This window comes from Macrotis lagotis, chromosome 3 (assembly GCF_037893015.1).
Source record: "Macrotis lagotis isolate mMagLag1 chromosome 3, bilby.v1.9.chrom.fasta, whole genome shotgun sequence".
NCBI classification, from domain to species: domain Eukaryota; kingdom Metazoa; phylum Chordata; class Mammalia; order Peramelemorphia; family Peramelidae; genus Macrotis; species Macrotis lagotis.
This window is the reverse complement of record NC_133660.1, coordinates 24,092,598-24,105,329: the sequence shown is the minus strand read 5'-3', so window position 1 is coordinate 24,105,329 and position 12,732 is coordinate 24,092,598. Positions and strand designations below refer to the sequence as shown.

The window sequence follows — 12,732 nt, the reverse complement described above, 5'->3', positions numbered from 1 at the left end:
AAATTTGTTTATTTTAATAGAAACCCAAAACACTCAAAATGAAATCCTTAGAATTGATGTTTTGAAAAGATCATTTTTGACTCTAAGCATGTTATTAAATAGTGAATTGATTAGCAGAGATTTTGCACACATAAACCAATATGATTCTCATGATTATCTCATGATAAATTATGATATTCATTTTACTGATTAGAAAACTGAATTTTTAAGGATACATATGAATTACCTAGAAAACTAAGGTTTAGGGAATTTTAGAGTGTTATAGGTCCTACATATCTAAAACAGCATTTAAATCCAGTTATTCTTCTTTCCTAGTCCAGGGCTTTGCCCAACATACCTTACTGTCTTTCATTAGGTTGGAGAGTATTAAGATGCTGAAATTTTTCATGTATATATATATATATATATATATATATATATATATATATGTATGTGTGTGTGTGTGTGTGTGTGTGTGTGTATTTGTTTTTTCAACTGCATACTATGGTTTTTACCAATATTTTTAACCAATCTTTTTTTCTCTCTCCCCCCCAAACAGAAAGCAATCTGATATAGATTTGATAAACACAGAACAATATTGACCATGTTGTGAAAGAAGAATCAGATCTAAAAGTGAGGAAAAAAAAGATTAGAGAGGAAAAAATAACATATTACATAAGACAATCATAACAAACTATGATATATGTATGTGATGGAATGCTACTGTTCTATGAGAAACCAGGAGGGTTAGGAAATCAGGGAAGCCTGGAAGGATGTGCATGAACTGATGCTGAGGGAGAGGAGCAGAATCAGAAAAACATTGTATACCCTAACAGCAACATGGGGGCGATGTTCAACCTTAATGGACTTGCTTATACCAACATGGCAACAATAAGGGACAATTTTGGGCTATCTGCAATGGAGAATGCCATCTGTATCCAGAGAAAGAATTGTGGAGTTTGAACAAAGACCAAAGACTATTATCTTTGATTTAAAAAATGTTATCTTATTATGTAATTCTGCTATATCTCATACTTTATGTTTTTTCCTTAAGGATGTGATTTCTCTCTCATCACATTCAACTTAGATCAATGCATACTATGGGAATGATGTAAAGACTAACAAACTGCCTTCTGTGGGGGTGGGGGGAGGGTAAGATTGGGGGGACATTTGTAAAACTCAAAATGAATAAAACCTTTCTAAAATTAAAAAATACCTAAAGATAATAAGCTTTGGTCTTCATTCATACTCCACAATTCCTTCTCTGAATGTGGTTGGTATTTTCTATCACATATCTTTTAAAATTGTCTTTGATTATTGTATTGCTGAAATGAACAAGTCTATCATGGTTGATCTTCATTCCATGTTGTTGTTAGAGTATATAATATTCTTCTGGTTCTGCTCATTTCACCTAGTATTAATCCATATAAGTCTTTCTAGGTTTTTCTGAAGTCTCATCCCATAGATGAGTTCCATCACACACATATATACCCCATTTTGTTTAACCATTCCCCAACTGATGGATATCCCCTCAATTTCCAATTCTTTTCCACTACAAAGAGAGTTGCTAGGAATATTTTTATACAAGTGGGATTTTTATCCTTTTTCATAATCTCTTCAGGATATAGAAGGATGGTGAAATTCTTAGGCCTTTTACTTGTCTGAATAGAAGAGTACTTGAATACATATGCTCCTTTCATAAGACCATGCTTTCTTTGATCAATTGTTACAGATTGATTGCTTCCTATTTCTTGTCAGGTATGGAATGGGGAAATTTAAAGAAAAAGGAATGCCCTAGAGCTTTAAACTAGAGATTAAAAAGAGTTAAGTAGTTATAAGGATGCTCCAGGAAAGAAGAGTATGCTAACAATCTCTATGACAGGGGGTCCTTGGAATCAGCCTCAGTGAATTACAGGCAGGCACTCACTGTTCCCTGTAATTAAATATTCAATTTTATTTATTCCAGATGGATTTACTTCAAGTAAATTCTGATTCCTCTAGGCTACTTTTCCCCCCTTCCTTTGACCCCTAAGGGATAGGAGTGGGTCATGTCAAATTAAATCAAATCAATGAACCTTTATGAAATGCCTACTATGTGCCAGACAGTGATCATTTTGACTCATTTTCTAGTCCTTATAAAAATGCACAAAGCACCAAATGTTTTACAGGGAGCAATCATTGAGTGTTTATACAATTCAGCTGAATTGAATTTTTAAATTTTCTTGTCAAACTTGCCCAGGAATGCCATAGACACAGAGATTTAGAACTGGAAGATGCATGAAAGGTCTTCTCTTCCACTTCTCATTTTATAGATGGCGAATCCAAGAACCATGGAGCTTAAGTGGTTTGTTTCACAGGTAGCAAGCAAGGAAATGAAAATGAAATGAAACCTCTCTTTCCTCTATTTTACAAAATAATATCATGCTGAAACTTGTTATCATTTTTACATGTTACTTTTATTTGATATTTTATATATAATATTTATTTGTTTATGAATTTACAAGGAAGCAGCATGGCATTACTTGAAAGAAAAAAGCCTTTTTCTCTTTTTACAAGCTTGCATTGATCTCATTATTCACAGGATGAATAGTCAATTATTTCTGGGAGAAAAAATTTAATTTCTGTAAATAATTTGAGATTATCAAGGAGAGTCTAAATATTTTACTGATATTATATGTACCATGAAACTTTACTCTGGTATGTTGGCATTTTTTAGTGGTGACTCTCAGATGAAGCCAATGAGTAGCTCTTACAGAGGAAATGAAAGAAATAAAAAAGATTCAACTCCTGTACTCAAGAAACTTACATTTTTGGGGCAGCTAGGTGGCACAGTGCATAGAGCACCAGCCCTGGAGTCAGGAGTACCTGAGTTCAAATCTGGCCTCAGACACTTAATAATTATCTAGCTGTGTGGCCTTGGGCAAGCCACTTAACCCCATTGCCTTGCAGAAACCTAAAAAAAAGGTTTGCATTTTACTAGGGACATTCAGCCTATACACAGTTAAATAAATGTAGTGGTGCCAATAATTTGAAGAAGGAATGACTGGTATTAACTGGGAGAGGGAAAGGGAGGGGGATGAGGAAATCTAGCTAGAAGATTATGTCTGTTGTGCTTTGACAGATACTATGGCTGCTAAGAAGTAGCAGTGATAAAACCTGAGACCTGGGAACAATCTGGATGTTGCTGTATATCTATCATACAAGGACCAACCTAGCTAAGTTCATAGAGTTTCATTTCCAAGTCAGATGTAGGTTGATTGATTTTTTTTGGCCTAATCCAAATCTCTGCATCACCAGCAGGATCATAGGTATCATCAATTTCTAACTTGAGGGGTCTTTAGTTGCTATTGAGTTCAATCCTTACTAAACTGAGGCCTGGGGACATTAAATGGCTCAACCAGCAAGTAGATTGAATAGAATCTGAATGAATTCAGGTTTTTCAGACCCCACATCCAATGCTCTATCCACTATATTACTTTGTCTCTCAGATCTTTTAGGTAGAAGAGGCTAGGACACAGAGTAGATGTGGTCCTATGTAGTCAGGTAGACCTAAATTTACATCCTACCTCAGACACTTACTGCTATGTGTCTCTTGGCAAATTACAATCTCTCTGGGTCTCAGTTTCCTCCTCTGTCAAATGAAACATTGAAGTCAGTGGCCTCTAAGTTCTCTTTCGGTTGAAAATCCATGATTTTAGAATCCTATGGTTATATAATAATGTGATTCTATTAAATGAAACATCATATTTCTTTCCTATTTTTATATAAATTTCCATTTTTATACTAAACTTAAACAGTAACACAGCATTCCATCATCTCTCAGCTTTGTGACTTTGCATCATATGTATCCCTTTCCTCTTATACCCTCCTTAACCTCCTACTGTTTACATTAGCTTCTGTCAAAGTTTAACATAAGCAACAACTCCAACATGAGGCTTTCCCACCATTGCTTTTTCCTCCTCCCCTCTTTGTTTTGGGAAAGTGGTTTTCCCAGGGTAACAGATGGTCAAAGAACTATGATTTATCCCTTAACTCCAAGTTCAACCATCTTCTGATGTGAGGTTTTGTCCTTCATTTTCAAAAAAGACTATGATATCAGAGTGGTGATGCCATGACAAGCATGTGAATTGGATTTGAGTGAGGGGGGTATTGTGTCAAATCACCCACCTCACTTTCTTCTCCAGAACCAAGTGGGTCCAGTGACCAGAAATGAATCAGGATGACTGGACATAGCCCTGGATTTAACACCATTTCCTAAATCTTGTAGATTTCGAATCAATAACAATTCACTTTTAAGAATCGGATTAGGTTTTCTGGTAATAAATTGAAGCAGTAGTATATAAAGAGATTGCCACAGAATTAAGAATTCATGACTTCCAATTACACATACTCATTGTATGGTCTTGGGCAAGTCATTTACCTTGGGCTCACTGCATTGTGATTGGTCCACTTTCCTTTCCTCACCCATCTCCCTGGTAATATCTCTTTTGTCCTTCTTCCATGAAATTCTGTGTTGCAGCCTCTTCATGATCATTCATGCCCTTTTTTTTAGGTTTCTGCAAGGCAAATGGGGTTAAGTGGCTTGCCCAAGGCCACACAGCTAGGTAATTATTAAGTGTCTGAGACCGGATTTGAACCCAGGTACTCCTGACTCCAAGGCCGGTGCTTTATTCACTACACCACCTAGCCACATCATTCATGCCCTTTTCTATTACACTTTGGCATTCCATATTTTTAAAATCTGTTCATTTTGAGTTGCTAATGTCTCTGATAGCTTTTAAGGAATCAAAGGCATAAAGAGTGAGAGGATGTTTGGACCACTGTATTTCAAAGATATATTTTCCCTAACTCCTCTATTAGATTAGAGATATTGTTCCTTGGTCTTCCCTCATTTTGTAGTCACTGAGGTCTTGAGGAACATGCAGAATATGGAATAAGAATCACTTCAGTCAAAACCAATGGTGACCAAAGTGGCTACTGATACAATGTTGGCATTCCACTTCCTTCTGCTTCAAGACATTATTCAGGAAATCATGTCTTGCTGACTCTACCTCCCCCCTGACATTCGTAGGGTTAACTATTCTTTTATTCTATCCCCAAATGTCACCAAAATAATCATCTTATCATTCTTCATTTTTGTTTATCCTCTTCAACTATCATTGGTGGGCATCAGTATGATCCAACAAATTCTCTATTGGCAATTTGGTGGGGCAGTGGATAGCAGACCAGGCCTGGAGTCAGCAGTACTTGAATTTAAATGTGACTTCAGAGATTTACTAGTTGTGTGACTTTGAGAACATTCTTAACTTTTCTCTGTCTCAGTTTCTTTAATTATAAAATAGGGATTTTATGGTGATCAAATGAGTTAATTCTTATAAAGCACTTGGCATAGTGCCTATCACATTGTAGGTAGATAAATTATTGCTTATTTCCTTCCTATCTTCAGGGAGCCTGGCACTGTTATTACTGGAGATACATAGATGGGAATGAAATAGTTCTACCCCCAAGGAGTTTACCCATTATCAAAATTGGTGAGGGAGTGGGGAAGGAATAGCACATGCACAAATAAATTAAATAAAAATAATTGCATAATTTCATGATAGGGAGGGGAAGAAGTCCTCTCCATCTAGGCTGGGTTAGGCATGATTATCCTGGTAATATTTCTACTAGTTGTACATTTACATGACTCAGTTTCTCCTCTGGTTACTATGACCTTATAGCTATTGATTCTTTATTCTTCTAGTAGTCTTGTACCTGTAGGACCTGGTAGTCTTATCTGTTTCTTATTATATATATACTATTACTATAGTATCTATACCTATCATATTTTGTGTCAGTCTCAAAGAATGAGGACCCATATTTCTCCTCTTATATTCTGATATCCTGAGTTGACTTGCTTACAAATGCATATTCCTGATAGAAAACTGACAAGTGGAAATACTAGGAAACAAAAGGCCCTTCCCATATCATTCCCTTGGAACCCAGGGTGTTTTCTTCCCAAGTTTTAGCCTATGTGTTTACAGCCAACAAAATGGATTGTGTTGAATAAGTCAATCATTAAGGAGTAAAATGATTACAGATAAAGTGATGCTCAAGATGTAGGTGAGGGAGCCCTTTTCACTTCATGTGCCCATAATGGAGCTTTCTGACTCTATCAGGAAGTTTAGTTTTGATAGAATTTAAATATAGTTTCCAAAAAGAATACAAGAGTTTTTAATATTATAGATGAGAATAAGATTTTAATCCAACTAGGGGTTCTATTCTTTTCATAATTTTCTATCTAAGCAATTCCTTAGAGGGCTTGTTAATGATCGTTAGATCATAGTGTGAAACTTTAATTATTGGACCTCCTTGGTCTAATCAGCTCAACTAGAAATTACATTTGGCTTAATTCTGCAACTTCTACCCAAGAGGAGATAGGGGAGAAATGCTTGGATCAATCACTCCTTGTTTTCCCAGTTTACTTTCCATACTCACCAAAATTGGGGACAGGGAAAATAAAAAGGATTAAGAGTTTAATAAAATCTAGATACATTTTCTTCTTGATTTACCAAGAGAAAATAAAATCAGAAAGAGGAAAGAATAAGCCATTAGAGGGCACTTTTGCAATCCTAGAGATGAAAACTCTCCACTTTACTTTGGATTTGTTCTTAAGAAGAAATGTTTTTACATCATTATTTGAAGTGCTCAATGCTCACATTTAATAATTGCAGTATCTGGTGCTTACACATAGTGACTGATAGCAAGAAAACACTTTAATTTTGTAGAAGAAATTAATTAAATATATAGATCTGCTTTTAAAGATGATCAAAGTAAAATTTTATTTTAAATCAAAGATATATAAATGCCAAATAATATTAATGTTTATAGTTTCTTAGATATGTTCTGTAAAATAATAAATCAGCCTTTGACCTAATTAATTTTTATCCACTGCTGTAGAAGGGAGAAGGCAATAAGTTTTTTTCAATAATATATGAATTTCAGAAGAATATCTTTTTATTTAAGTTCTAATTTGACATCATGTCTAATAGGATGTCTATTAGAATGGACACTGGAAAGAAAGGAAGAAAGGAAATAATTATATTTTTAGAGATCACTAATATAGGAAACACTTTGAAAATACCTTAAAGTATATAAAATGTTGAATTATTAGGGTAAAGGTCTTTATCAGTCATCAGATTAGTTAGAAGGAGAAAGACAATATGACAAAGTTAATGCTTAATGATTCCAAACTTACTATACTTTTCTTTTATTAAGAAAGATTTTATTTATTTTGAAGTTTGCAATTTTCCCCCTAATTTTGCTTCCCTTCCCCACCCCAAATTAGGGCACTACACAGAAGGCAATTTGTCAGTCTTTACATTGTTTCTGTGGTATACATTGATCCAAATTGAGTGTGATGAGAGAGAAATCATATCCTTAAGGAAGAAACATAAAGTATGAGAGATAGCAAAATTATATAATAAGATTTTTTTTAATTAAAGGTAATAGTCTTTGGTCTTTGTTCAAAATCCATGATTCTTTCTCTGGATACAGAAGATATTCTCCATTGCGGGTACCCCAATATTGTGCCTGATAGAATGGGCAAGTCCAATAAAGTTGACCATCACCCCCATGTTGCTGTTAGGGTGTACAATGTTTTTCTGGTTCTGCTCATCTCACTCAGCATCAGTTCTTGCAAATTCCTCCAGGCTTCCCTGAATTCCCATCCCTCCTGGTTTTTAATAGAACAATAGTGTTCCATGATATACATATACCACAGTTTGTTAAGCTCCCCAATTGAAGGACATTCACTTAATTTCCAGTTTTTGCTACCACAAACGGAGCTGCCATGAATAATTTTGTATGTGATATTTTTATCATTTTTCATCATCTATACAGGGTACAGACCCAGTAGTGGTATTACTGAATAAAAGGGTGTGCACATTTTTGTTGCCCTTTGGGTGTAAATCCAAATTGCTCTCTGGAAAGGCTGGATGAGTTCACAGCTCCACCAACAATACATTAGTGTCCCAAATTTCTCACATCCCTTCCAACATTGATCATTGCCCTTTCTGGTCATATTGGCCAGTCTGAGAAGTGTGAGGTGGTACCTCAGAGATGCTTTAATTTGGATTTCTCTAATAATTAGTGATTTAGAGCAGTTTTTCTTATGACTATGAATGGCTTTGATTTCCTCATCTGTAAATAGCCTTTGTATATCCTTTGACCATTTGTCAATTGGAAAATGGCTTGTCTTTTTAAAACTTTGACTCAGTTCTCTGTATATTTTAGAAATGAGTCTTTTGTCAGAAATTCTAGTTGTAAAAATTGTTTCCCAACTTACCAGATTTCTTTTGATCTTGGTTACAGTGGTTTTGTCTGTGCAAAAGCTTTTTAATTTAATGTTAATCAAAATGATCTATTCCTTGATCTCCTAGTTTGCTTATAATATTGTTTTTTATGTCTAAATCCTGTATTCATTTTGATTTTATCTTGGTATAGGGTGTGAAGTGTTGTTCTGCCATACAAACTTACAATTTTCCCCAATAGATTTTATTCAAGAGAGAGTTTTTATCCCAATAGCTGGACGCTTTGGGTTTATCACACAGCAGATTATTAGAATCATTTCCTGCTATTTCACCTAGTCTATTCCACTGGTCGACCACTCTATTTCTTAGCCAATACCAGACAGTTTTGATGACTGATGTTTTTAGATCTGGTAAGGCTAAGCCTTCTTCTTTTGCACTTTTTTTTCACTGAATCCCTGGAAATTCTTGACTTTTTATTTCTCCATATGAATTTACTTAGAATTTTTTCTAACTCATTATTTTTTTTTTTGAATTTTGTTGGTAGGGCACTAAACAAGTAGCTTAGTTTTGGTAGAATTGTCATTTTTATTATTTTAGCTTGGCCTAACTATGAGCAGTTGATATTTGCCCAGTTATTTAAATCTGGTTTTATGTGTGTGAGAAGTGTTCTGTAATTGTTTTCAAAAAGTTCCTGAGTCTGCCTTGGCAGGTAGACTCCCAGGTATTTTATATTGTCTGAAATTACTTTAAATGGGATTTCTCTTTTTAACTCTTTCTGCTGCATCTTGTTAGTCATATACAGAAATGTAGAGGATTTAGGAGGGTTTATTTTATATCTTGCAACCTTGCTAAAGTTGCTAATTATTTCCTAGTAGTTTTTTTAGATGATTTTTTGGGATTCTCTAAGTATACCATCATGTCATCTACAAAGAGTTAGAGTTTTGTCTCCACCTTCCCTATTCTAATTCCTTCAATTATTTTTCTTCTCTTATTGCTGAAGCTAACATTTCTAGTATGATACTGAATAGTTTTGGTGATAATGGGCACCCTTGTCTCACTCCTCTTGCTTGGAATGCCTCTAGCCTATCCCCATTACATATAATGCTTATTGATGGTTTCAGATAGATACTACTTATTATTCTAAGGAATAATCCATTTATTCTTATGCTCTCTATTGCTTTTTGTAGGAATGGATGCTGTATTTTGTCAAAAGCTTTTTCTGTATCTATTGATATTATCATATGATTTCTGATAGGTTTGTTATTGATATAATTAATTATACTGACAGTTTTCCTAATATTGAACCAACCCAGCATTGCTGGGATAAATCCTACTTGGTCATAATCTATTATCCTAGTGATTACTTCTTGCAGCTGTTTTGTTAAGATTTTATATAAGATTTTTGCATCTATATTCATCAGAGAGATAGGTCTATAATTTTCTTTCCCTGATTTAACTCTTCCTGGTTTACCAACCTTAGTTTTCAAGGAAGCTATATGTGGAAAAAAATCAAAAGCAGATAATGGTAAAAACATAGATGTAGACTAGCAAAACTTCCAGTGGAAGTTTAATTTATATGAAGAAATTACTAGATTATAATTCTGGTGTTGGAGTAAATGTCAAACAACTCATTCCAATTTCCTCATTTTATGCTTGGGGAAAGATTCTCAAAGAGGTTTAAATGGCTTGTCCATGTCCACAGCCAATGCCTCACTGCAGGCCCTGCATTCTCCCTGTCAAATCTTATTAGGTTCTGGTGAAAACAAGAGCTAGGAACAGGACATTAATTCTACCCTTCACCAACTTTGTGCAATTGTCAATCTTTGTTACCACATCTGTACAGATAATGGAATTATTCTATGGCCTAGTAGACTAGATGGATAGAGTTCAGGTGGGCTGTAATTTTTTTTAAATGGTGACTGTAGTTCAGTTTAATTGGTTTTCTTTGTAATCTTTTGTATTTTTACGTATTTTGTGCCCTTCTGAAAAAGGGTCCTTATGTTTTATCTGACTACTTATGAGGTCTAGAAGACACCAGAAAAATTAAGAATACCTGCCCCAGAAGTTTCCATTGCTCCCTCTGAACATTTATCCCATTCTTACTTATTTTTTAAAAATAAAACAACAATTTTCCCTTTAAAGGAAAAATAAAGTGCTTTTAACATCATTCTTGGTGACATATACAAGGAGAAACATCTGAAATAAAAATTCAAAGGGAGTTTGATTTCCGGTTTGTCTCCACTCCTACCCCCCATTTTTGTAATTATTAAGCTTGAATAGCTAAGGGAAGTTCCTGTACCCGTCCATTGATATAAAAAATGTTGAATGCTATTTAGTCACTTCCAGCTCTTTGTGATTCTGTTTGGGATTTTCTTGGCAAAGATAGTGGAGTCATATGTCATTTCCTTCTGCAGTTCATTTTACAAATGAGGCAAATTGACTTGCCCAAGGTCACATTGCTAATAAGGATCTGAGGATAGATTTGAACTCACATCTGGCTCCAGGCTGTGCCACCTAGATGCCATAGAAAATTATAGAGATCATCTAATATAATCCCTGAATTTTACAAATTGAAGAAGTAAAGACTGGAAACCTGAAATGAATGGTCACATTAGCAGAAAGTAGTATGACTGGAATTTAGAATTAGGTATTCCAGTGACAGATCTAATACTTTCCCCCCCATAATATCTACTATAATGGTGGTCTTCCTCAATGGAGGTCATATAGAATCATGGAGGGAGCACTAGAATACAAGTCTGGAGAGATCAGGGTTTGACTCCAACACTGGCACTAATGAACTTGCTGGCCATATAATCATTACTTGTAGCCTCAGTTTTCTATAAAACTATAAAACAGAAGATTATTAATTCTTCTACTGACTTCATAGAGCTATTGGGATGCTCATCTGTTCATGGTTTCTATTGTTTTAAATGCAATGATTGACCATGAGTCCAGAAAATCTGCTACTCATCTCAGGCCAGAGAGGATGAATTCTGAAGAAGTGTAGATTGAAGAATATTTTTTCTGGGCAGGGTTGGGGGGGGGGGTGGGGAAGCCCATAGCCAATTTGAGAATTTGGTTCTTTAAATATATATATATAAATTTATATGCTTAATTTTCTTTTGCAATGGGGTAGTAAAGGAGATGGAAAAGGAGATAGGATTTTCATTGAAAAAACATTTAATTTTAAAAATTATCATAGAACTCAAATATCTAAATTTTTATTTAAAAATCAAATTTTATTTAAAAAATCAAACTGACCCAACTAATCAATTAAAGATGCACCCCTGGGCTATATCCTTTCTATAAAAGTCCCTACAATTAAAATATTACCTTCTTTCACCTGGAATAAGAATATACAGCAGTTTCTCTAAAAAAAAGTATTCCCCTGTTTGATTAATGAACTGTAAATCAGAGGAATGTTTGACTTGGATTCAGAAAGAACTGGGTTAACATCCTTGTTCTGAACCTTCCTAGCAGTATGACCTTGAACAAGTCACTTAACTTGTACCTGCCTCAGTTTCCTCATCTACAAATTTGGGAAGGATAGGAAATGATCTCTTAAGACCCTTGCAACTCTAAATCTATGATCCTGTGAGATCTCATTGTGATTAAAGCTAGACTTAATCAATAATTTGGATAACGTCAGGGAAGACACATTAAATTAATTGAAGACACAAAGCTAGAAAATATGTATCATGCATTGTATAACTGAGATGTGATATCAAAATACTTAGATGTTGGATGAGTATTCCATATTCCACAGGTGACTGTATTGACAAAAGTATGAGATCAGTTACCTTTTGGGACACTGTGTGTATTCATTACAAATATAATAGGAATTTAGGGGCTCTGTCCATATTCTGGAATTTTAGGGACTAATTCAGAAGGTCTCATCTCAGCACTTTGTAATCATGCTGTATTCTTTCAGACCTCTCCTTTCTCTTCAGGACAGCTAGGGAGCACTGCAGTAGGTATAGTGCTGGGTCTAGAGTCAGGAAAATTCATCTTCCTAAGGTCCAACCTGGTTTCAGACACTTAGCTAGCTATATTACCCTTCTGCATATTTGTCTCAGTTTCCTCATCTGATAATGAGTTGAAGAAGGAAATGACACACCACCCCAGTAGCTTTGCCAAGAAAATCCCAAATGGGGTCATGAAGAGTTGGACATCATAGAAATGACTGAATAGCAACAACTTATCTCTCTTTGTAGGATGGTGCTGTTTCACTGGGGTGTGCTCTGGTTGCTGTGGCCCCTTGCTTCCTGGGCCCAGAAGTTACCAACTCGTGATGAAGAGCTGTTCCAGATGCAGATCCAAGATAAAGCCCAGTTTCATGATTCATCAATGTTACCAGATGGAGCTGAGATCAGCAGCTATCTCTTTAGGGACACATCAAAAAGGTATCATCCCTGTGGTTCTCTCTATCCTTGTATCTTCATAAAGCATCCATAGAAAATTC

General features: G+C 35.1%; 1 protein-coding gene across 1 annotated transcript in view; it reads left to right on the top strand.

Annotated features, from left to right (window-relative positions):
* Positions 1-12,732, top strand: part of NDNF (neuron derived neurotrophic factor) — a 55,131-nt gene that overhangs the window by 29,974 nt on the left and 12,425 nt on the right. Inside the window, exon 2 of the mRNA XM_074228335.1 lies at positions 12,485-12,673. Coding sequence (XP_074084436.1) covers positions 12,486-12,673 — 188 coding nt within the window. The 5' untranslated portion in view covers position 12,485. The remainder of the gene's footprint in view (positions 1-12,484; positions 12,674-12,732) is intronic.